Source organism: Lacerta agilis, chromosome 5 (assembly GCF_009819535.1).
Source record: "Lacerta agilis isolate rLacAgi1 chromosome 5, rLacAgi1.pri, whole genome shotgun sequence".
In the NCBI taxonomy this organism is placed as follows: Eukaryota; Metazoa; Chordata; class Lepidosauria; order Squamata; family Lacertidae; genus Lacerta; species Lacerta agilis.
The window spans coordinates 41,297,658-41,324,260 of record NC_046316.1 but is presented as its reverse complement, the minus strand read 5'-3'; the positions used below and the strand labels follow the sequence as shown (position 1 = coordinate 41,324,260).

The following is a 26,603-nucleotide window of genomic DNA, read 5'->3' as shown; positions in this document are numbered from 1 at the left end:
AAGTGAGTATTCCAATACTGGCTTTCCACAGCTCATTGGTCCACTGGTCACAAGAAAACAAGGATATGTGTACTGCAATTTTATAACAGCCACTATCTCAAGGAAAACACCCATCTCTGGTTGTCTTCATTTTGTGACACATCTCTTATTTCTGTAGCCTTCAATGTCATTTTGCCTCTTGCAGCACCTTCTAATTCTATAATAGGAATTTTAGTTAATTTAAAACAATTTCCTCACGCAAATTGAACGAAATAACTGTGCTCCCTGTGTAAAATCTGCGGACAAACTGGAGATCTTTTAATTCTGGCCTTCAGCAGGCATGTGACCTTTCGGTTTTATCTCTCCCCCCCCCCTCCATCCCTCTCTGCCTGCCCGCCCCCCTTAGTATATTGCAGTCAGAGAGGAAGTTAAACCTAGGTTTGACAGGTAGAGTTTTTTATTTCCCTTGACAGTGCACCTCTTGACCTCTATCTTCTTGCCAATGATTTTTTAAATCCTAAATGATTTGGGAATAATTGCTCCTCCTTTAGTGATTATTGCCCTTCACCGATAGTAAATCTGTGAAATCCCAGGGGGCTGGAGTACATTTTTGTATGCGTATGCCACAAGCTGGCCTGGATAGGCACTGCTGCTCATGTGCAGCTGCACTTTCAATGTGGATGGTCTTCTCGCATGAAAACTTCTCTTTAGAGGCAGAGCGGAATACTTCACCAGTAATCAAATGCCCCAGTTAATTGCAGCAAGGGATTTGATCCTTTTCAGGTCCCTCATTTTGCAGGCATCTTCTTTGGAGCTTTATAAACCACTGGAAAACTGTGTTTCCATAAACATTTGATACCAAACAGAACAGCTGCCTAGGCATAGGCTCCTGGTTTAGTGGAAGGGAACTTGGCCCTGACCTGGAGCTGAGCAAGCCACACAGTTGTTTCCAAAATCCATTAAATTTGAAATTTCCATTTTGAAACAACAACCACATTTGAACACTGAATTGTTAAATCAAGATTCCTACTTATGCTACTGAATTATGCAGCTTTATATGAAATCTGCATAAAAATTGTAGTGGAGACAAGAACACCAACAGCTGCTGCCACTTCATTCTTGCCTACTGCTGTTGGTTCCAGTTGCCGCATAATTACTTTGATCCCTACTACTAAGAAGCAATTATAAAAATAGGATTGTGTGATCATAGGCATCCAACTCCCCAGCTGAGCAATTAGTTCTGGAGCCATTGTAAAATGCAGCCAACTGGGATCCGGACCCCATTTAGCTTACTGAATCCTCATTTGGGGACTTCAGTTGCACGCAGCTAGGTCTGGAATCAGATCCATTGCCCCTAACTTTCATATAAATGTGAAATAATATACTATAGTTAGTGGGTGCCAGACCACTCTAATTAATCCCTGGATCTAGCAAGTATTAAAATCTAATCAAGCCAAGATAGCTTCCTCTGAGGTGATAGCCTGGGTGATGAGCCATTAAGGGGCTCAGTGCGAGAGTTGAAAGTTGTAGTGTGACCTAGAAGTAAAGGAGCAAGGTGCAGAGAGAGTCAAGAGCACGATATTTGATTTCTGTTTGAATCCAAGACTATGGCTTTGGGAGCAGCAATACCCTTTTGCGGTGTTGATGTTGTGAACCCTTTCATCACAGGCTCAGGTTGTATATATGTGTAAATAAACCATATATCATAAAGATGCCACAGTCTCCACTGTGCCTCATTTCCAAGAGGAAACAGGAACCCTGGGTTGGAACCCCTGGAATCTCGTACCGCTCGGAGATTAGGGTAGCATGCAACAATACAATATTTTATCCTTTCACATAAATAATATACAATCTTTTGTACTTTACCATAAAAGGTAACAATTGTATTTGAATGATAGTTGCATTTATTTGTTGGGGGTGTGAGGGGGGGGGGAGAATCATGCCTGTCTGAATGGTCTTAAATTCACAAATAACTGTTGAGGCAATGCCGCTTCTTTATGATAGAACTGACAGCAGATGATGGTACTTGTTCTATCAAAGTAAAATTCCATTTGGTATGACAGGAATGCAGGGCTTGAAAGAAAACGAGCATTAAAAATGCAATGTTTGTGTCAATAAGTTGAATTGTCTCCTCACCTTTCTACATGGCATAATTCCAGAAAATCTGATACTGGCTCCTAATCATTTGTAATATATTCTCAATCTGTTTTAGAATAGGTATATTTTGAGGAAGCCAGCATAGTGATCAACTGCTGTGATGGTATATTACTGATAGCCTTTTGATATGGCAGTGATCAGTGTCCGTCCGTCCCCGGAGGTACTCAAGGGTACACAGTATCTGCACCTCTTTTTGTTGTTGTTAAAAAGTGTGACACTTACTGTAACAACTTCACTGTGAGTACCTGCACCTCTTTTGGGGTGTGTGTGTTAAAAAGTGTGACACTTAATGTAACAACTTCATGGTGAGTACAGACACCTATTTTTCTAGAAAAAAAGCACTGGAGGTGATGGAAGGAGACCTGGATGACATGTCAGCTTAGAGTGGTACCAGAACAGCTGGAACAGTCACTGATGCAACTGATTCTATGCATTATGGAATTGGGCAGAGGCAGGACACACAGAGCTGGATTAGGGACAGCTCATCTATGCATACGAAGGCATTTTGATCATCATGCAGTTAGCAACTGGCTCTTATGATAGCATGGCAAATCTGTCTCACACATGATGCAACTGTAGCTGTGCTTCATCCACTGCTGTACAGATGTTTTCAAGGGAGAAGTGGTTCAGTATTGTTTTTCACATAAAATGGAACTTGCTAAACTTCAATATCATGCTCAGAGGAAATCTTTAGCAAACGGTTTGATGGGCTTTGCAAAATCTAGAGTGACATTTTCCCCACCCCCTTAACATTTAGTTATATTTTAAAAACAAATAACAGGAACCATCACCAAGAGAGACACTGCCAGTCATAATGCATTTTCTGTTCCCCTAAAGCCCACCACTCTGTAACTAACTCCGCAACCAACTCTGCAATATGCAATTAATTGGCATTGCATAGTGAGCAATATTTCTCCATTAGGTAGCAATGGAAAGTATGCAGTACTATTGGTATAGATAGATCTAGGCCGACAGTCTGTGGTTACAATGAAATAAAGCTGTGCCATTTAACCACTTAGTAATTGAAAGATACGATGGGAACGTCTTGAAATGTTAGCATACCATTGCATTGTCTCAAAAGCATGTTGACTTCTCTGATGGTTTTCAAATTGCCTGGATATATAGTGCTTGCTTCATAGGTAGAGGATGAATTATATTCAAGGTGAGCTGACTTTTAATCAATACGGTGACAATATTATCTTGTTTAATTTGTATGATGGCTGTATTAAACATCAAATCAAGCAGTTTATTATGTCAAGGAAGATGAAGTATGACAGGAATCAAATGCACTTGACACCACTTTTGTCTGTATTTCATTGCTGTGACAGGCCATCATGATTGGGGATGATATTGTAAATGATGTTGGAGGTGCCCAGCATTGCGGTATGAGAGCTCTACAAGTACGGACTGGAAAGTACAGGTCAGTTCACATTAAATACGCATTGCCTTCTATGCAGATGATGATGGAAACACAGGATATAACAGTGGCTTGTGATTTACATTCTCTGACTCAATCCCTGTCTTTATGAAGCTATGGTATGCTTTTAATGCGTGGATTTATAATAGTAGAAGAAATACCGGTAGGTCATTTTGTGAAATAGGATGTTGAAATGCATCATCTCCCAGGTCTCATTTTGGATTCAAGCTCAACTTGCACAAATTCCACATTCTTACCATTGAGCCATATGCCATCTTAACATTTTAGAACACAAACATCTACAGCCAAAATCTCTTGACTGTAAAGGTTTTGCAACATCCATTTGAAGCAAAGGAACGTGACAATATAGGAAGCTGCTTTAGGCTGAGTCAAACCATTGGTCCTTCTACACTGATTGGCATCGGGTTGCTAGGGTATCACGCTGGGGTATCTCCTAACCCTACCTGGACATTCTGGGAATTGAACCTAGAACCTCTTGCATGCAAAGTATATCCTTGACCACTGATTCTGTTCTGCAAATGCTACTTCCTTATCTTCCTGAAAACATGGAATTAACAGCCTTCAGCTTTTCATCTAACATGTAGTTTTGCCCTACAGTATTGGTCAAAACCCAGATTCCACAGCTGTAACATCACACTTTTCAGCTGGGAACCATCTAATTCATACTACAAATATGTACAGATTGTAAAATTAAAATAAAATAATGTGTGATGTGTGAGATTCCGGGCATGAACTTGGTTTGCCTTCATCAAAAGTGATAACAGCTTACTCAATACAACTTGTTCCCCATTATTTCCTATGAAAACCGAAACAATTCAACCAAATTCTAATTGCTTCTGTGCAGAGGCCACCCACATTGCACCTATAGGTAAAGGTAAAGAGACCTCTGACCATTAGGTCCAGTCGTGTCCGACTCTGGGGTTGCAGTGCTCATCTCGCGTTACTGGCCGAGGGAGCCGGCGTACAGCTTCCGGGTCATGTGGCCAGCATGACAAAGCCGCTTCTGGCGAACCAGAGCAGCGCACGGAAATGTCATTTACCTTCCCGCCGGAGTGGTACCTATTTATCTACTTACACTTTGATGTGCTTTCGAACTGCTAGGTGGACAGGAGCTGGGACCGAGCAACGGGAGCTCACCCCGTCGTGGGGATTCGAACCACCGACCTTCTGATCAGCAAGCCCTAGGCTCTGTGGTTTAACCCACAGCGCCACCCGCGTCCCTATAGAGCACCTATAAAGCTCTACAATAATGATGAATGTGATGAACAATCTAAGGGAAACCATCAGATTGTGATAGGATAAGCGTTAGATTCCTTCTTCCTCGCAAAGTGTCATTAATGACATGGAAAACACACTGTCGTTGTAGCCCTGCACTTTGGAATACTGCTATCTCTTCTCTGTGGCAAATGAAGAAGTCCCTGCCCTGACTTCCGAAGCAAATTGGAAAGTAAAAACACCTTCACGCTTTAGCTCATTACATTTTTGAAGGGCTGTAGCTCAGTGGTAGATTATCTGCCTTGGATGCAGAAGGTCCCAGATTCATTCCCCAACATTTCCTGGTAGGGCTGAAACCCTGGGGAGCCACTGCCAGCCAGTGTAGACAGTACTGAGCTAGAAAGACTACTGGGGTCTGAAAAAGCCAGCTTCATACCCATCTTTGTACTTTAGTGCTTAAGTGTGCTAACATTGGGCTTTGTGCATCCATACAGTGGCTGGGTACAAGGGGCCTAGTGCAGAGCTTTGCATGTACATTGGGCTCTTAAGACCTTTCGTGCAAATTGTATCTCCTTTCACCACTTGGCAAGCAGCTCTGTGATGCAAGGTAGTATTCAGAGCAACAGGAGAAGATGCCATTGAGACTAACAGAAAGGAAGCCCAGGTGTGTATGTGGAAGTATCTTTGCACATCTAAGAAATGCTCTGAATCCCTGATAATGTGTAAAAGGAGACATGGGGAATAGTTGTTGTTTTTAAGAGTGACAATTTAGTATGCTGTGGGTTAAACCACAGAGCCTAGGGTTTGCTGATCAGAAGGTCGGCGGTTCAAATCCCCACAACGGGGTGAGCTCCCGTTGCTTGGTCCCAGCTCCTGCCCACCTAGCAGTTCGAAAGCACACAGTGCAAGCAGATAAATAGGTACTGCTCTGGCGGGAAGGTAAACGGCATTTCCGTGAGCTGCTCTGGTTCGCCAGAAGTGGCTTAGTCATGCTGGCCACATGACCCGGAAGCTGTATGCCGGCTCCCTCAGCCAGTAAAGCAAGATGAGCGCCACAACCCCAGAGTCGTCCGTGACTGGACCTAACGGTCAGGGGTCCCTTTACCTTTACCTTTACATAAAAAGCCCTATAAAGAATCCTTAGGGACTTTAGAATATAACATAAAGGAAAGCATAGTTGGAAATGAAATGCAAGAAATTCATTTTGATGGTTTACACTATTTGAAATTCCAGCTGATATATTTTGTGTTGCTTTCACTGTTTTAGAGTATGATTGCTCACAGAATGTGCGTTTCAGATAGAGATGAGTGTACTACATCCTAGTGCCCTTAGATGGTGCCATTAGTACATTTACTGCAGCTTTGACCAATGTTCTTCCCTAGAGGCTCTAAGCAGCAGTTGCCAAATCACAGTAAAACTTGAAAGCTTTGTTAACAGCTGCCAGTACAATGGCATTTTCCAGGTACCTCACTGATCAAAGGTTTCCAACTTTCTAAGCTGTCAGGTAGGTTTGTCCCATGAAATTCTTTACAAATCCGTGCTTGGATTGCCTGAAAAGCTTTCCTTCCCTTTCTTACAAAAGATTGGTGAATGAGCCGATCAAAGCACACACACAGGCCCAAACCTGGTTGAAAACAATGTACAGATTGAAACATCACATCCCACCAGCCCAGCCAGCATGTAAATGGGAAGCAGTTCTTCTTTAGATTGGAATGTGAGGCTTATTTGAAGCAAAGTATAATTTGTCAACAGATATGATGATCCATGCTTTTTTGACAGCTAGGTGTTCATAGTATGACACATACTGCCACGGCTACATGAGTGGCCATGTATGAAGCTTTTTTCAAAGAGGAGGACTGGGAAAGTTATGAGTGTTTCATTTGGCCTGCAACTCTTAATGGATGTATTCTGTTAACCTTACACTTCTAAATTTAAAATGTCTTTTAGACTATGCTGCAGTGGCCTGCCCCTATGAGGTATGTAGCAGTTACCTCTGTGCAAGAGTGATGCCAAGATCCTTCCCATCAATTATGCAGTTCCTATTACTATTCCAATACTTTGTTACTTGAGAACACATTACAGTGAGAGGGTAAAACTACCCAGTGGCATTTGCAACTGTCTTCCCAGGTTGGGAAGGGCTGCACAATGGATTGGGTGTGTCGTTTTGTGCAGGTGAGGAGTCTCTGGTTTCTTATTTGCAGGTATTGTAATTGAAATATTAAATCCTGGTTGAACCGAGGCTCTTTCTTGGCTAGCATCACTTTGGTTGAGAACAGTTGTTGAGGTTCACAAGATACCAAGAGGTTATAAAATGTTCAGCTGTTTTTGGCAGATGTGAGGGGGAGACTCACAGTACTGTTTGGAGCGCAACAGATTGAAATATTTAAGCAGGCTGAATCAAATAGCACCAGGGGGTGGAAAGAGATCAACCTAGTCACATAGGCTTGACATGTTATGCCAGGAGTCTTAAGTTTTCCCTTGGCATTCATACATGTTAGTTGACTGTGGACAGAAGGAGGCAGTGCCCCCCCCCCCAGCTTATAAAACAGAACCATTCTGTTCAGGAGAGTGGAAACAAAATGAGTAGGCTGTCCTGTGTTATTCTCACCCTGATCTTGATCTCGATTTAAGCACTTCCTGGCTAGCATACAACATAGGATTATAAATTGTTGGGTTTTGTTTTAAATGTGTTCTTCCTCTCAATGACGGTTCTGTAATATCGGGTCAAGAAAATACTATTTTGAAGAGACTGGGGTTTTCACATCATGGTACAAATTGACAAATCGGTTTTATGGCAATAATGTAGAAGTTAAATTTGCTGGTTTTAATGGTTGCTTTCATTCTGAGAGTAGCTACAACAGCTGGCTATCCATTAAAGCCGCATGGTTCTTGTACAGAAATAATGGGGAGGAAAGCTACAGAGATGACTATCTGGTGGTATGATGCTAGTTTACAAAATGAAGAACTACTTCTGGAATTTTTGTTTATAATAGAGATTTAAATTCCACTTTAAAAATTCATTTAAAATCCATTCAAAATCCACTTTAATCCCCTTTTTCCTACAAGCACCAAACTTAAGGTGGCATACATGTGACTCTTAGTGTTAATGGACTGGGCTCCCATCAAGGGCCTATCAACACTATGTATTATTTGAACTTCCTTAAGCTTTTATGTAATTGCCTGTGGATATTTAGCAATTTCTTAGAATTCAGGTAGATTACTTAATTGCATGGTTAACTGTTACGAAGGCCGGGCATTATTGCATGTGTGCTAAAAGATACAGTGCAAATTCTTTTAAGGAAAACTCGGGAGTTGTTTGGTTCGTGTCACTTACTTATTGTTGAGTTCTGTGCGGACTTGCTAGACTAGGCAAATTTCGAGAGCCACTTTAGTTTATTCAGGTTGCCTGTCAAGCCAATTTATATTTCTCCTTTCGCTGCCAATGCATTATTCATGAAGCAATGTGGGTGACTGGACTGAATCTATGAAAAGAAAGGCATTCTGTGCAGGCCTCTCCAAAATTTCCTACAGAGTGTCTGTTCTCTCCTGCACAGTATAATCTGTGAAGACAAACCTGCCTCCATTTTGAAGACAAGCAACACACAGCTGAATTTCTGTGTTTGGTCCCAACATTCTGTCTCCTGTTCTCTCTGCTGCGAGTTTTAGAACAGGGTGGGATAAGGGGTTTTTGTCTGTGCTAATCCCAACCTTGCAGTAGCAAAACCCTGCTATAGAATAGCCATGGTAGTTACCCAAACATTTCAGTGTTTTCTTCTGCTCACATAGCTTGCGGTAAGATCAATTATTTGCTAGCTCATCATTTAGAAGCCCCACTGAATATCATTCCAAACAGTAACAGAGAGTGGTATCTTAAAGAAGCTGGTGGGGCTGCTGAAATGTGCTTCAGAAGCATTAGCATTGGAGACAGCTGTGCAATTGTGGTTTCACTAGTGATTTCCTTCCTTTAGACTGTGGTTCCTCCTTCTGGTTTGCATGCTTCATGTGGAAACTGCAGTAGCTTTTCCTGGACACCATGCAGAGAGAGGCTAAAAATTAGATCTGTTTGTTCTGTGATTAAATCAAAGTAAAAGCATTATATCCTGGCAATGAAATAGTTGAATTAATATTTCCAGCCAATTCTATTTAAATTAGAAATGTTTAACTGGTGTTTTTACCCAAGGCTGTAGTAACTGCATTTCAGACCCTTGGAACATCTTGTGATTTAAGATACAATAGTATGGTCCAGAATAACGAAGATGGTTTCTCTACAGTAGCCTAGTTCCAGTGGGCCTTCTTATTGCCTCCTTGAACCCAGAATTGCACAATGACTTGATCTCTCAGCAGCCTTCATTACTGTTGATCAGGCTTCCTCAAACTCTGCCCTCCACATGTTTTGAGACTACAATTCCCATCATCCCTGACCACTGGTCCTGCTAGCTAGGGATCATGGGAGTTGTAGGCCAAAAACATTTGGAGGGCCGAGGTTGAGGAAGCTGCTGTTGACCATAGTATCCTCCTGAAGAGGCTCTGTGGTTTAGAAGACCATATTGCAGTGTTTCCACTCCTATCTGCAGGACCACTACCAGAGAATAGCATTGGGGGGCTTCTGCTGGACCCCTTGGCTGGATGAGAGCCAATAAACTGAGACTGAATCATGATAAAATAGAGGTGCTGGTGGTTGGTGGTAACCTTGACCTGTACTTTGGAAGGCAGCACTCTCTCAGAAAGAAGAAGATGGTTCATAGCTTGTGGGTGCTCCTGAAGCCAACACCAGCTTGTTTGACAGCTGTGACCATTTATAGACTAGGTGAACCTGGCCATGGATATCCAAACATAATCCATAGGGTTTGTTTTACCCTTTGAAGCTCTAAATGGCTTGGGACTAGGTACCTTAAGGACCACAGCTCTCCCTCGTGTGCCTGACCACAGGCGCCAAATTGCCCCCAAGATTGAGGGGGCCTGGTGTGCCTTGCACATGTGTGGGATATCACAACGTCTGGAGAAGGCAGAGCGCTTTGGAGGAGCTGGACACTGAAGCTGCACCGCACTCTGCGCTTGGCCTCCTCCACCCCTTCAACACTGAGGGGGCTCAGCCCCCTTCCAACAAATATTGAGAGGGCCGAAGACACCTCAGTCCCCTGGAATTGCTGTACCTGTACCTGCCTAATATATGATCTTCCTCATTGGCCGTTCTTCCAGTTTCCTCATCATTGGAGGTGAGACAGCTGATGACTGGAGAATAGGTTTTTCAGTTGTAGCATCCTGATCTTGGAATGTTCTTCTCCAAGGAGATGCACCTAGCTCTGAGTTGTGCTTTCTTTTTGGCGATAAGTGAAAATCGTTTTATTTGCCCAAGCCTTTTAGAGCAGTGACAGGGAACGTGTGGCTTTCCAGATATTGTTGGACTCTGGCTCCCATCAGCCCCAGTCAGCATGGTCAATGGTGAAGGCAATTGGGAACTGTAGTGCAGCAACATCTAGGTTTCCCACCCATCTTGGAGTTTGTTTCCCCCCGCTGCAATTAAACTACTCAGGTTTTATTGTCTTATTGATATTGTCTCTGCTGGTTTTTATTGGCTTTATGTAAGCTGCTCTGGGAGCCATGCCAGCTGGAGCAGTGTAAGAATACTTAAAATAAATAACTATTTGAAAAGCCCAACAGCTACACATTGTTATAGCCCTAAATGCTTTAAGTGCTCTAAATCTATTCAGCTAGCAGACTTGCTACTGCATGGACCCTACTGAGGTGACCATGTGTCTGCAGCTGGATACCCTTGACTAGGAGGAAGACATATTACTTCTTGGGTCTAAACTATATTTTCTGTAAACTGCCCAGAGGACTTTGGTTCATGGGCAAACTAGAAATGAGAATGAATGAATGAGTATATTGATTATATTAGGTATTGGCTCAGTATTCCTATTTAGTTCTCAGTGTGTTCAGTATTAAATTATCCCATGGCTTCTTTTGTGGTAGTCGTCGTCGTCAGATCTCTCTGAACTCAGTTTTCCTTTCGCCACTGAGTAGTCTGAACAATGGTATTTACTTTACTCTTGTGTGAAGTTGACGTGTTTCCAACCGGTACATGATGCAAAGTGTTTCTTCTTTTACTGAACATAATGCCTCCATTTGTGAGGGAGGGACGACTCTGTCCCATGCTTTTCTGAATTCAAACCCTCATTTATCCCTTGAAATGCAGTTTATGGACAGTGGGACCTTCAAGGGCTTCTCATCATCACATGAACTGCCTGAACACAGAGCTAGGCGAAGCCGCTGCTCTGAGCTTTCTGTAACCTGTTACAAAGTGAACCTTTGTTCACACTGTGAAAGACTTTTTGTAGTTGAATAACATTAGCTTCTGCTAAACCATTGGCTGCAGGGGACTGAATTCAGACCTAAAAATAGGGGAATGTTTAAAGAGTCTGTCCAACTCAGAAGTGAAGAATGTGCAGTTGTAACTAAGCTTGACATCTGCCTGAAGATTACATCATCTGGAGGGGGAAGGAAAAGCTTTCAAAATCAAACTTTTCTGAAAAGTGCTAAACAGCTGTGTCAGCTAATAATCATGCAATGTTTTTGTAGTGGGCCATGATTTTTTTTAAAGAGTAAAAATGCAAAAGAGAGGAATGCTTTGAAGAAACAAGCAGGTTGGTCTTCTTTCCAAATAGACTATTTGCATACTGCTGGTGCTGAAAGACCATTAAAGGTTCCTTACATTGCAACTAAGGAGCTTCTCAGTGTTTAGGATTCTTCTGATTAAAGATACTAACATTATGAGCTTCTATTTATAATATAGTTCATGAATTTTGTAACTTCTAACATATAAGTTGGGGGCTCAGTTAAGAACATAAAAAGAGCTCTGATGGATCAGGCCCTTCTAGTCTAGCATCCTATTCTCACATTGACCAACCAAATGCCTGTGGGAAGCCTGCAAGCAAGACCTAAGTACAGCAACACTCTCCTAACTTGTCATCCCAAGGCCTTGCAATTAAAGGTAAAGGTACCCCTGACCATTAGGTCCAGTCGCGGACGACTCTGGGGTTGCGGCGCTCACCTCGCTCTATAGGCTGAGGGAGCTGGCATTTGTCTGCAGACAGCTTCCGGGTCATGTGGCCAGCATGACTAAGCCGCTTGTAAGCCGCTTCTGGCGAACCAGAGCAGCGCACGGAAACGCCGTTTACCTTCCCGCCGGAGCGATACCTATTTTTCTACTTGCACTTGACGTGCTTTCGAACTGCTAGGTTGGCAGAAGCAGGGACCGAGCAACGGGAGCTCACCCCATCGCAGGGATTCGAACTGACGACCTTCTGTTGGCAAGCCCTAGGCTCTGTGGTTTAGACATCGCCCCACCAGTGTCCCTTAAAAGGACACCTTAAAATGGAGCCTTAAAAGGACCCCCCCACACACAAAAGCAGAAACACTGCCCTCCTCATATAGTGTTTTCTTTTAAGAGCTCTCCAAGCACATTCCTCCATTTCACAGCTGGAGGCGATTGTGCAAGATGGAGTGAAGGTTTTACCCTAAATGCAGTAAGCCAGCATAGTGGGTATATTGCAGATATTAATATTGTGCTGTTTGAAGTGACTGTATGCATGAGAACTGACTGCCTTTTGGGAATGAAACATTGTCGAGTCCCATAAATTTAATTAAAACTTTTGCTTGCAGAACTTTCTTCAAAAACAAAACAAAAACATCAAAATGTGACATTCAAACAGTTGCACAAGACATATGACAGTCCAAGGCATTCTGTGTTCTGCTGCTGAGCTACAGCCTTTGGCATAGGGCTGATCTGTGTGGCAAGCTGGTACCCTCTAATAGCTTTCCACATATGTAGAGCAGTCTCCATGTGTACCCAGTTTAAGCGGCCTCCACTAGGCACTCGTATCATGAAAATGGTGTGCATAACCCAAGTCAGCTTCATGTAGGAAGCACTTTGTTTGAAACTGGCCACCATATTTGAAAGAGAATTGCTTAAAATGAGTGTCTATAATGTGGCAGTTTTTTTCTCCCTAAATACCCAGCTTTCTTCACACGCTCCTTGTGAAACCAAATTGCTTAATCACCATACGACAACTGCTTGACTCATGTATACAATTTGCCTTGAAATCAACTACTGCTTTGTAGTGTTGTATACAGACACTCCTGTGTGAATGACCTTGACTAAAGTTAAAATGAATCTACTTGGCCATGAAATTCAGATGTCACTCGATGTCTAATCATATTATTATATGTAGATGTGAAATTATAACACACTGTGTTTAAATAAAAGTATGTAAGAAATAATACCTCAAAGTTTTTACTGGTTAATAGTATATGTATTTATAGATCCATTTCCATTTATAATGGCACTATCAAAATAAAAAACCCAGCATAAACCCAGTACACTGTGCAATACACTTCAATCCTGGAAGACAGAATAAAATACCAAAAACCCCAGAGAGCTTTGTAATCCTAAGTATAGAGGTGAGAATTTCAAGAAAAAGAGACATTACAAAACAGACATTTGGCCTGGTTATTCTGAATAAAATTGGACTCTCCATTGTGGATCATTCTACCAAATAGTACCTTTCACACTTTGTTTCCACCCAACAGCCACATGCAGGAGGAAATGGCCTTGACTTCTTTGTAACCGCAGGATATGAGCAAGTCGGGCAATTATTTTTATTGCTTTAGAACTAAATCAAGCAACGCATGTTCATCTGTTAAACAGATTACATGCTGAATCCCATCCACCTCTTTGACCAAATGTAAACAAATATTATTCACCTCATAAGTCACAAAACAGAGTTTAATTGGCTGGTCATGAAAACCTTTCTTTTGACCTACTATGTATTGAATGGAGAGGACTGCAGTGATTGCTGAGAATGCTCACATATAGCAATGCTAATTTGCTGGCACAAACAGGTTAGTCATAATTGCAGATATCCTAAGTCAGGGGTAGTAAATGTGGCACCCACCAGATGTTGCAGACTACAACTCTCATCATGCCTAATCATTTGCAATGCTGGTTGAGACCAATAGGAATTGTAGTCCCAAACATCTGTTATCTACCCCTGTCCTATCCCATAAGTACTATTGTTTCATTTTCAGATTTCTACATTCAGGGAGTCCCTGCATGTCCCCCAAGGCACCTCTGTACATGGGAAAGAGTTCTGGGGCATGTTCCAGTGTACGTTTTTCAGTTCAAGGGATATTGGTCAGACTGATTGATTGATTGAACTGAAAGCATGGCCTAGAACAACTTGTGCAATATTCTTCTACTTCTGTACATTGTGGGGCAGGCAGGCAAGTCCTGAGAAGTACTGATACTTACAGGGTCAAAGTAGACATATCTGGGGCAGACCTGTTTATTGAAATTGGCTCTGTCATTGAGTCCAGGAGCAGAGGAGCAGCTTAAAATGAAGCAACGCCAGAGGGGTGCTGAACCCTCCCCCAGCTGGTGCTTTTCACTCCATGACCACTGTGCCACAGTTATGCTTTTTTCCTTGTTGAAGTTTAGAAACCAGAAGCAACCCCACCTGAAAAAAAAAGAATGGTAACAGATATTTCTAGGCACAAAACATCAGTACTGTAAGGGAAAGTTCCACTTTTTCACTTCTCCTTGTGCACTCTGCACATTAAATCCCCAGACCAGCCTCAACTTGGTATGGATTCAACACCAGACCTGATTTTAACATGTGGTCAGGAGCTATTGTATTTAGTTTGACTCTACCTCGCAAGAATCTCTCTGAGTTTCCAGCGATTCACAGGAGCCCCTCAGAATGCAGTTTACAAACCACTGCCATGGCCCAGCAGTTTAGATCAAATGGGTGGCTAACCTGTGACCCTCCCAGAAAGTTGTTGGATTACAACTCCCATCATCTCTAGGCCACCCATCAGGGATGATGGGAGTTGCAGTTCAGTGATGTCTGAAGGGCCACAAGTTAACCCCCTCCCTGTTCTTCCTCTGCAGTCCAACAGATTGATTGTTCTCAGGTGTCCTTAAGCAAAGTTCCGACAGAGTGAAATATCACAGCTAAGTGAAGCTCCATTCTTCTTGTTTTTCGGATTTGCATGGTCTTTTTCCTAGCGTTTGCCTGATGTGGACATTTTTTGTGTTAGAGAAGCCACATGAATCTTGTCTTTACAATGGAAGAAAAAAGACTTCTGGCTTTATTTCATTTTTTTATTGCTCACTAACTTTTATTAGGGTAGCATAGCATGAGTAATTGTGTGAAAGGTTGGGATGTAAACCTTAATGGGTGAAGTAAATCTCTTTAAAAAATCAAAAAAAAAAATCAGCAGCACATGGCAGCACAGCCGATAGGTCAGCTGTACTATAGCAGGCTCCCAGTTTCATGGAACATTAGCAGAACTGACAGAAATGAATAAAGTTTCCACCACAGATGAGGCAGGTTTTATTCCTGTGAACACAGCTTATTCTTTCTCCTCTTTTTCTTTTTCTTCAAATATATGTTCCAATAGAAAGTCTATTTCCCTGCCTTCTGGATTCACATAATTTAAAAGACTTGTCAATTACACCTTTTTATGGAACAAGGAATTGCCTTTTTTGACCCATCTAACCCACCTTCTGGTATTCTTGGCATGACTAAATAGACTTTTGTTCATCAACCTCCCAGGCTTATATTTCATGGTAGAATACTTGCTTTTGTTTCAAGAGAGCACTTTGCTGCACAATATATTTATTATTTTCCAAATTCATCTTCTCACTTTTATACACTATCCCCAGGATACTTAGAATTAACTTCCATCTCTCACTATATACCAGTTTTCTATCACTGCAAATCCTCCAATATATGAATTTAAGCTTTCTATGAAGTTATTTCCCCCCCTTCCTTTATATATTTGTTAATAATCATAATCTATTTGCGGTATTTAACTGTACTTGTTTTTAGAATGAGATCAGTTGCTGTTTTAGTATATTAATGAGATATTGCAAAAGTTCCATAAAATCACATGTAAATTAAGAGGCATTGACTTGATCTTTAGTTTCCTACGATGAATTTTGTGCTTTGCTATGGGCTAAACATGTCGATAGTGCAAAGATAATAAGTTACTACATTAATACTATATCTGCGTAACCTACATAGGTCTGGAAGCATGGAGAGGTATTCTCATATATTAGCCACCCAATGTTAAAACATTGACTTTAGAGAGGCTACCACATTGTTGAAAGATTAGACAGTCTCAACAAATCTGTACATGCATGTGTGTTTAGTCAGTATAAAATGTGGCACCTGTGATTTGAAGTAATATTCTCCTGCATGAACACTTACCTGCCACCTTTGTTTTATGTCATTTTAATATGTTAAGCATATCTTAACACTGGTGGAAGAGGAGAGGCATTGTGTGCATACCAAGCTGATAACCAGGCCTTTGAGAGAAATAAGCTTAATGTAAATATTCAAGTGCGCTAGGGCAGTGTTTTTCAACCTTTTTTGGGCAAAGGCACACTTGTTTCATGAAAAAAATCACGAGGCACACCACCATTAGAAAATGTTAAAAAATTTAACTCTGTGCCTATATTGACTATATATAAAGTAATTCTCTTGAATTTTTCAATGTTTCCCACGGCACACCAGGCAACATCTCGCGGCACACTAGTGTGCCACGGAACAGTGGTTGAAAAACACTGCGCTAGGGAGATGAGCTCACACATTGTAGCCAAGGAGAAGAGAAAAACTCATCTCTCATAATGAGCACAATTTAAAAACAGACCATCTACATGAAAGTTAGCTAATTATAATGTGTATTTGGCAGCTCTAGTTTTTGCTTAGTGTTGCAATAGGTGAATGCCATTATTTTGCAGTAGCAATAATGGCGCATCAATAACTAAACTGGAAACCAGGTCTAAAAACCAAGACTAAAAAAATTGGTAATGCCTAGATCAGTTTTCCCCAACCTTTGGCCCTCCAAATGTTTTGGCCTAAAGCTCCCATCAACCCAAGGCTGCATGACTATTGGTATCCGTCTGTCTCGGGAGACTTTTGTTAAAAACAAAAAAAAAAATAGATAAATGCAGAAACAGGACAGAATGTATAAGTTTCACTTATGTGAAATTGACACACGCCAGAAATAGATTGAGCCATCCATGTTGGACAGTATTTACAATGCCAAGGAAACCTATTGAGAAGTGGCTCCCTCTGGCATGGGAAATACTAGAATTTTCATTTTGCTGTGATGAGATTGTCCCATGTTTGCATTGCAACTGGAAAAAAACACTGTGAGAATCGGGCTTCAGAATACCCAGAGCAAAAGGCAGTTTCCCATCTGGAACAGATTGCATACATCATGGTTAGGCAAGCTGCTGAGAAAGAAGAATGCTTCATTTGTCATTGTTATGAACTATTGAGCAGACCGAGTGTATGCTAAGTGTTCTGCTGCAAGAAAAAGAAACTCATTAATTGCCGAGGTAAGACATAAACTTAAGACAACTTAAATGTCAGAAGAGCAGGAAATAACAAATGGAGCTAATCCTGTCATTACTGATCAGCAGGGTAGTTGGTAAGAGGATGGAAGGTCTCTGTTTCCAACTGCTCATGCCATTCATTTGTTAGGCACCAGTTTTAATAATCAGGGTTAGCTATCTTGGAATAAAGATTGTTTCTAATCTTTTGCCTCATTCCTTTCCCCAAGATTTACAGCATGTTTAATCTGTAAACCATAGATTTGCTTGTATTACCCTGCTTGGGGACTAGCCAGGTGGAGTTCAGCCATCGACTTCTTCAAGTTTAGTTACAGAATCTGTAAACCTCACCGTATTTTCAGTGCCAGGTGGACATTTCGATTCTCTAAGTCATCAATACTGTTTTTGTGACTGTCCTGATAGTAGCTGTGTGTTCGTCCTGCTGTTGAATGGTGAAAGATACTTCTGTTTTGTAATTGATTATTGTGGATGAGCACATTCAGTGTGTAATTCTGGGTTGTATCCAATGAAGTCATTGTGTGAGCGGAATGACCTCCACACACACTGCATAACTTTCTCTCCCTCACTATACTCCACCAAACCCTCTTGACCAATTTTAGGAGTATGTGGGGAGCTGCACAAGGAGGGGTAGGGAAGGAAAAGTAGGGGAAGTTCCGTTGCATGAGTGGAACTGATTCTGCTTATGCAATGACTTTGCTGCATTTAGCCCATTGTTTTTAACTGGTATATCTGCTATGTATTGTGTTTTTTAGATTTTATTGCTGTCATAAGTCGCTTTGAGACTTTGGTTATAGAAAGCAACTAAATACATAATAGACGTTGCAATTTACTTGTTTGTCAATAATTGCATCCAATGTGGGAAATTGAAATGGTAAAGTTAGGAGTGTAAAGCAGTGTAAAACCACTGAATTAATGGTGGTATCTAAGCAAATTTAAAGACAGCAAGCTGTGAGTCTGGGACCTCAGTGGGACCATGAAGGAAAATCACCTTGTGGAATTCATCTTTCTATTTTTCTTCTTGGGTACATATGAAATGTGTCATTGGATCTTAGATCCCTCTATGATTGAATATACATGCATGCAGGCATACTTACATCATTTTATTTGTATGCTGCCTTTCCATAGTTCAAACCATGCTCAAGGTGACTTACAACCTGAAAAAATACATAATTACAGCATAAGAAAAGTAGTCATAGACAATAACTGAAACAAAAAATTGATCTAGTTCTGTGTAAATCATAGTAAGATATAAAATAAAGATACAAAAAAACCAATAACAGCAACAACAACCCCCCAAAACTCTACCCCAGCCTGTTCAGCAGCCTCAGCTTTTGTACATGGAGTCAGTCAGGGCCCCACCCTCCCAGGCCAGGTGGACAAAGGCCGGCAAAGCAGGGAGGAGGTCCAATCTTAAATACGAAGCAATGTGAATAAATCACCTTAAAATGCAGATTCCAGAGAAAAAGCCATTGTCCTGCCTTGAACCACCATTTTTCTTTTCACTGCAGGTGCAAAATTGTCTCATGTCAGTATGGTATGGCTTACTATAGCAGTTAATGTCTGAGGTAGCACCTTTCACTGGTCACTTCCTTCTATTGTCAATTCACTCAAAGTGGGCAGAGTTGGAGCTATCTGTTCATGTGGGAAAGAAGAGAGTCCATGTCTTCAGCCTTCCTGTACTGTATTCTGCAGAAAGCAATTGATTGTCCTTGTGGTTAGTCTTCTTGCAACAGGAAAAATGGAAATAATTTCTTCTAAATACATATGCAGACCTACAAATCCAGGTGGCCTAGTGGCAGAGACAGTGCCGGATTTACGTATAAGCTAAACAAGCTATAGCTTAGGGCCCCACTCTCTTGGGGGTCCCAAAAAATTTTAAGGAAAAAACTGGATGTACATTTCCAAAATATAAGATAAAAAACAAATAAAATAAAACCTACATACAGCAACAGTGTTTTGTGTTGTGTAGACTCCTATGAATTGCCATATAGCATATATTCAACACAAAAAACAGCAATAATTTGTTTTTGACAAAGGACAGCTAGACATATAAAGGGGTTCTTCAGTAGCTTAGGGCTTCATCAAACCTAAATCTGGCCCTGGGCAGAGAAGAACCAAACTCTGAATCTTTGTACTTTTGTCCATTTACTGTTTTTATTTTTTCCAATGGTGATTTTCTTGAGTCAAAATGAGAGTATCTGTAAACGTTTTTTTTAAAGAAAAAAATTACTGCTTGTAGTTGTGTAGCCTTATTGCAGGCCTTTCCGTTAACCTTGGGTTCTTTGTTGCACCCGGGGGGGTGAGGGAGGAAGGAGTCAAAAAAAGACACTGAGGATTTGAAATAGAGAAAGAGTTTTTATTCCTGTCATTTAGAATGGCAGGAAGGCACCCGCGTGATAATTCACAGCGAACTGCCCCGAGCATCAGTTGCATACAGTTTATATAATCTTCAAACCCCTCATTCCCCCTCCCCAGGAATCTGCTTCTTGCACGTCACACCATTAGTAACATTCTTGAAAATTCCTGTTATCAAGGACTTATCTTCAAGGCAAAAGGTCTTGAGTTCGTTCCTGGTGCCTGCCTGTCTCCTTGAGTGGGCCCCTCTTGATCTATTCCTTTCCTGGCTTAATATGCCAGTAAGGAATGCACTACTAATCAAAGTTCATATCTATCAGAAAAGGTTTCATCTAAACAGGTTACAGAAAAGCTTTTACTTAAAGGGTTTCAGCCTTGAGTTCATTATTGGGTGAAAATTCCTGTCTCACACTCTTATCTCAAAGTGGGGGTTAAGCAGCCCCTGGCTGCCCCTGGTACCTCCCGCCTTTCCTTCCAACCGGCAGGACCATCCATCAAAGAATTATCCTGTCTCTGGCTGTCTGGCAACTCTCACATCCCTCGGCCAGGAATTCCTGTGCCATCCAGGGAAGGGGGCGCTCCAGCGAAGGGGCGCTTTTCATTGACTAATGATATGCCAGAGAGGTATGCACTAAGAGAATAAGTTGCACAAAGACAGAGCTTACAGTAAAAGCTAAATATTATGCCAATAACATAGAAATATTAAAAAGGCCATGCAAATAGTATCAAATAAAAGCCAGGCAAATAGTATCAAATAAAAGCCAGGCAAATAGTATCAAATAAAAGGGGCTACAGACAAAAGCCAAAGTTTTACAAACTCAGGTAAAGTCTAAATACCATTTATAGAGAGGCTAGGAATGCTACACATCAGTAGAAGCTACATGTCAAATAAAAGAACTTAAAAAGCATTAGAGAGAGAGACAAAGGATCTCAGTTTAAGAGACTTAAAAGGGAGAAAAAGGAAAATCAGTTAAAAGGACTTAATTGCATAGAGAACAAGGTAAAAGGGGGGACTTACATAGAGGAAAGAAGATCAAACTATCCAGGGGAAAGACTCACTTGTACAGAGAGAAGGAGGGTGAAGCTTACCCGGGGGGGTGGGGTTGTCTTTTCCACAAAAAGGAGATTTTCAGAGAAGCTAAAAGACTCTCTCTCTCTCTCCAGAGAGGTTTGAGAAAAGGCTGACTTTCAGCTCAGAAAACTGAGAACTCCAGAGTAAGTTGAAAAACTCCTATTCAGAAAAAAGCTTGAGTCTGTATACTGACTTTCACAGAATAACTGAAAGCTCCAGTTATTCAGGGGGGCCTCTTCGTTCAACTCAGAGCCAGGTATGAGATAAGGAGAGGAGAGAGAGGAGGAGGAAGGGGGAGGAAGCCCCCTCCCTTAGCTGCCCGCTTCTGGATTAACAGTATGTCAGTAAAGAATGCATTAGCAGACGAGCTCTTAGCTAAAAACTTTTTTTTCCCAACTTATACAGAGAGAGAAAGCTAACCAAGAAAGCTTGGTTACAAACAGACTTATAAACTTATAAACTAGAGAATTAAAACTCTCCCTCTTCAGTTGCACCCAAGAAGGCAAGTACAGAGAGCAATTCCCAAATCTCAATGGATGTGGTCATGCACAAGGGGCTTTCTCTGTCACTCTTCTGCGTTAAAGATCCCTGAGCCCTTAAAGCAAAGGAGCTTGTCCTGAAATGGAAGCACTGTACTCCAGCTCTTTCTCTCTGCTGCTGAAATTTGCCACTTGAGTACACGGCAGAGACAATTGTTACTTAATGCAGGTTAAGGAGACCAGTGCAAAATTACAAACCTTGTCTGGCAGGAGTTTCCTGTATTTCTCTGCAACAAGAAGGATAATTTTAGCAAGCTAAATAATTATTTGTATTTCTTCCAGGAGAGAGGGATAACTGTCTCGCACTGTGAAAAAGCAAACAAACCACACAAACTTCAATGAGCAAAGAACCACTGAGCCATTGCAATTTTAATTAAAAGAACTTCCCAGTTATGGTAAATGACCCTGGGTTTGGGGTTTTTGCTTTGATTTCCACAACTTTTTAATCTACTTGGAATTTCAAAATCTATTACTTGTTTGCACACTATGCAAAGTCTGTAGTTATTCTGAGTTCTCTTTATTGTTGCTTTCCTTACTGTTATTTAGCACTGCGGCTAGAGGTCTAAAGGTTTTTCAGTAGTTTCCCGTAAGGTGCCGTGAATACTCAGCTAGAACAGAACAGCTTTTGAAAGGAAGTGTGGCTCTGGCCACTGTCAGTGCTATCTCTGACCGTTTTGTGTTCAATTGCATAAAGTTCAGCTCTTGCTTGGTGGCTTCCCATCCCATATATAAAACTCAACATATTAATGCTGGGCATTGAATTCAATGTCTACTCACGGGTCCACTTTATGTTAGAATGCCTGGCTATGCAGTCAACTCTGAGACATAATAATTGTATTATTTTAAAGGAAATCACGAGCCAGATGTGCAGTGCTTTGTCACAGGAGAAGTATTATATTGTGACTATTTTTAAGATCTCTGAAATTGCTTTAATGGGGGGATGTAATGGAAAGTACGCGGTTGGAAATGGCAAACATTTTGTTCGTGGTGTGTGTGTGTGTGTGGCAAACTACTTGGTTCATATTGCAGAGGATTTTTGTATCCTAGCCAGAGCAGGCAATATTTAGCCCAAATGTGGTCTCTCGGCCCTGTGCTTTTGTATACTTGTGTACTAATATGGTGATTGTCAAGGGATTTGCTGATGCCAGAGCACAGCTTGTTATATAAAAGGACAATTGAGAGGAAGCAGCGGGATGCTGTGTATAAAATGATTTAAGATCTTACCCATATTCAGCAACTCGGAGCACACGTTCAGCCAGACAGATGCTTCCTGGATTAATCTGAACAACTGGACCTGATGGAAACTCAATTAAGCAGCTTTACTGTTCCGGATTCTCTAGTTTACAATACCACATGCTGCTATTCCAATTATAACATTGTTTCCTACATTTGCTTGATTCTCGGCTGTTTGAATAACTGTCATGGAAATACCCTTTAAAACTGTGCAGGCTGAAATGAGAGTTATAGAAATATTGTGCAGTATCTGCATTCAAACTGAGTTTGCTAATAGCAAACTTAAGTTTCACTAACTTGGCCTGGCAATTTGTATTGGTGAGGACAGTGAAGGGTTGAAGTCAAAATAATGTTTCCGGGTTGTGTTCTTGTGCAAATCCATTTTATGGGTGTTTAAGGTTTTGTGATCTTTGCTTAGATGTATTCTTTACTGCTGCAATGAGGAGATGGCTCTAACTGAGACAGTGATATGTCAGTACTTCTGCTTCTTTCAGTTGAGAAGTGCAAGGTGTGAAAACCCACACTTCTCTTCTTCTATAGGTCCACCAAGCTCACAGAGACTGCTGGGGAATGCACAGTTACTCGTAGCTGGTGTATGCACATGCCCCAGAGGAAGAGATCGTATCTGACCTATACAGTGCCAGCGGGATCATGGGGAGTTGCATTATGTACATCTTTAGGATGATTTTTTTGAAAAGTAAATGATGTATCTATCTTGGTAGCTAAGGAATAGAGATGTAGCTTTAGATTCTCGATATACTGAAGACATATCCTGGGCTTGTTCAGTAAAAGCTGTCCTTCTGTCCTCTTGTTGCTATTAAGTTAGCATGGCACATGAGCAAGTACAAATACTCTCTTTGGGTCATGCTGATATTGATATGTGCCAAATGGATATGATCACAGTCCCTTTGATAAAGAGCCCAGAAAGAAACCTGACCTTGGAATTTTCTTCGGTAGATATGAAACGAATCTATAAACATGGTGGCGGAGAGTATCCTTTTTCATTTCTGTTGATTACTTTTTCCGGAATCATGTAATTCAAATACCTGGCTCTGTTCCTATTCTCTTTCACAACTGTAGCAAGCTGACAGAACTGAGATGGGAAGAAAACAAGCACCAACATGATATAGTATTTACTGGATGTATATCTTAGGAAAACTTTCAATAAAGACTTAAGGAAAAAGGACATGGAAGTTTTTAGGAACCTATGACTGATGTTAATCACAGTACTAGGACTGATGTTAATCACAGTGTTAATCAAACCACTGTGTTTGGATTTAGAATAATGTGGACCCCAGAAAATGACCTCATGAAGAAAAGTTTATCCAAATAAATAGTGACTGCCAGCCATAATTTGTAGGTGATAATTTGTACTGCCAGATGAATAGTGCAACCTGGTGACATGTCTATTCAGAAATATGTCTCACTGAGTTAAATTGGACTCACACCTTGGGAAGTAGCTTTAAGATTATGGCATTAATGATTTTCAACCCAGAAGCAAAAAAGTCAAAATGTTGTCCTTCCTTTGATTTTTCTTACCTTCAACCCCCATTGTTTTCTTTTATGGGAATTTGGAAACATTGGCTGTGGTGCAGCATTTACTGTGTGATTGGTTTGGATGTAGGAGACCCAGATTCATATACCTGCTCAGCGATGTCATTCAGCAGCTGACCCTAGGCAAGTCAAAAACCTTGAACCATCACTTCCTTACAGAGGTTTTATTTTAACTGATTAAATTTCTACCCCCCCTTAAAACAAACCTTTTCACAAGGCAGTACACAAAAAATATAAATTAAGTATATAGCAATAATCTAAAAATACATAATTTTAAAGAGTATCAGTAGCATTAAAATATCATATAATTACCGGTATCTACCTCTGTGACTAACTCAGGTAGTATGTAGGCATGCTGCAGTTTAGTAACCCACACAATTCTTGTTGGCAGGCAGAGCAATCTAATCCCCTGGTCTGCTCTGTTAGAGGGGTTTGGATGGAGCAGAGGGATCCATCCCAGCCCTGCCCGTCTCTTGTCAGTGGGGGAGCACCACTGTTGACAGGTGAAATGCATAGCTGTGACACCCCACCACCACCACCACCACCACCACTGAACTGGTTCACTGTGTATAGGTAGCAGTAGGAGTATACTGAAATTTTATATGCAGAAGAGTTTTATACAACATTATAATCCACGTAGCTTGTTTCACAGTGGTTCTTCAGGAATGAGCAGCTGCTCATGGGTTGGTTTGTAAAAAGTCAGTTGTTCCAGCATAGGTCTCTACTTATGCAAGGAGCCACTCCAGAAACATCACTATATGAATAGGAGATGTTGTTTCAAAAATACTTTGATACTTGGACATTTCAGCAAAGAAGTCTTAAGTGTGTACCTGGATTTCTGGGCCATATTTTTTAGATGTGATCTTGGGGAGAGTTGATTTATTTGCCTAAAGGGTCATCACTGTTGATGAGAAGTTGCTTTGTGTCCTACAGTAACTCGGTCTGGATTTCAATACAAGTGGATCGTAGGTGAAATCTTGAATCAAGGCACAGACTGATTTGGTCACTATATTCATTTCAAGTTTCCTGTATGTGAAATGAGAGTAAATATGACTTACCGGTACCCTACAGGGTAGTTGTGGAGCCAAAGAAAGTAAAGGTATAAAGCAATTCGGATGTAAAAGGGTGCATAAATGATCACTACCTTCCAGCTTCCAATTTAGGAATGATGCCCTTTCAAGAAATTCAATATATTTAACATTAATTGTCGTTGCAGATTACATAAGGTTCCTTGGAGCTGCTGAGCAAGTACCAGTACTATATAGTACAGTATATGCAATCTCTCCCTCTATTACAATGTTTCATGGCTATAAGCCTGAATGTCCATTAGGTGGCATTATATACACAAAGTGTGGTTCTCACCAGCAACTGGGGACTTTCCAATGAGTAGCTAGTATAGCATTTCATGAATTGCTTTTTCACAGACGTGTTAGTGGAGCAGAAAAGTCAGTATCAAGAAAAAACAGGAGCACAGGTTTTGGCTTTCTTGCCTGATTCCCTCTCTGTTGAGTTTGTACCAGAAATGAAATCCTCTTGTATCTTCTTGCAAGGCTTCAGCACTCTTAGACAGTGCTGACCTTTTCTGAAAATAAGATATAAAAGTAGCAATCTACCTTACACCAAGTCAGCTCATTGATCTACTTAACTCAGCAGGTGCCCAGCGTTTCAGACTGGAATCTTTCCAGACCTAGTTGGAGGTGCTTGGGGTTGAACTGGAGATCTCTTGCAAACGGAATATGTTACCAAATTACAGCCACTGTGCATTAGAAAATATCAACATAGCAGACAGCTTCTCTGAAGGACAGCTTGGTTGACAACATTAATTCCCCTCCCCTACAATGCATGGCTGCTGGGGAGCACTGAGCACCTTCTAGGTCCTTTGAGTTCCACGAAGCAACAGGCCCCATGAACTGAGAACATGCCCCACAGCACGCCTCTGCAATATGCATGTAAACAAGGGCTGTACGACAAACAAATCAATGCAGAAAGAATTATCTGAGAGAAAGAAATAATTGAAAAGCTATTATTCCTACAGATTTATCTACCTCAGAATGTTGGCCTGGCCACTGCAGCCTAAGTGCCGCAGATGGAGCCTGTTTGTAAAGCAATTCATTGCTTAAACCAGGGATCCCCAAACTAAGGGCCAGGGGCCGGATGTGGCCCAATCGCCTTCTCAATCTGGCCCATGGATGGGCCAGAATCAGCGTGTTTTTACATGAGTAGAATGTGTCCTTTTATTTAAAATTCATCTCTGGGTTATTTGTGGGGCATAGGAAGTACTGGAAAGGGTTACTTCCGGGTTTCGCTGCTCATGCATGCACAGTAGCACTAAACCACGCTTTGCGCGTGTGCACAAGCACCAAATCTGTGCCGTACACCTGCACAGATACGGTGCTTCAGGTTGTGGGCTTTTCACGCTGCGAACGGACCTCTGGAACGGGTCCCGTTCGCAACCAGAGGTACCACTGTATATGTTAACCTTCAGGTCAAGGGTTAAAAAGAAAATGTTTCAGCAACAACCACCTTAACAGCTAGAGCCTGGCTGAGTGCTACAGCATGGGGGAGGCACTCTGCAGAACACCAAAATTGTGTCTTTGCCTTCTTCCTCCAGCAAATGATTTATCTTCACAGTTGGCT

The 26,603-nt window shown here is 41.4% G+C and overlaps 1 protein-coding gene across 2 annotated transcripts in view; it reads left to right on the top strand.

The window, feature by feature from the left end:
* Positions 1-26,603, top strand: part of LHPP (phospholysine phosphohistidine inorganic pyrophosphate phosphatase) — a 111,144-nt gene that overhangs the window by 31,645 nt on the left and 52,896 nt on the right. The window contains exons 6-7 of one of the 2 annotated variants that reach the window (XM_033149459.1): positions 3,465-3,556; positions 21,462-21,554. In XM_033149459.1, the coding sequence (XP_033005350.1) occupies positions 3,465-3,556; positions 21,462-21,474 (105 nt within the window). In that variant the 3' untranslated portion in view covers positions 21,475-21,554. Of the gene's footprint in view, positions 1-3,464; positions 3,557-21,461; positions 21,555-26,603 lie in introns of those variants that run through there. The other variant, XM_033149457.1, reaches the window with a different exon arrangement.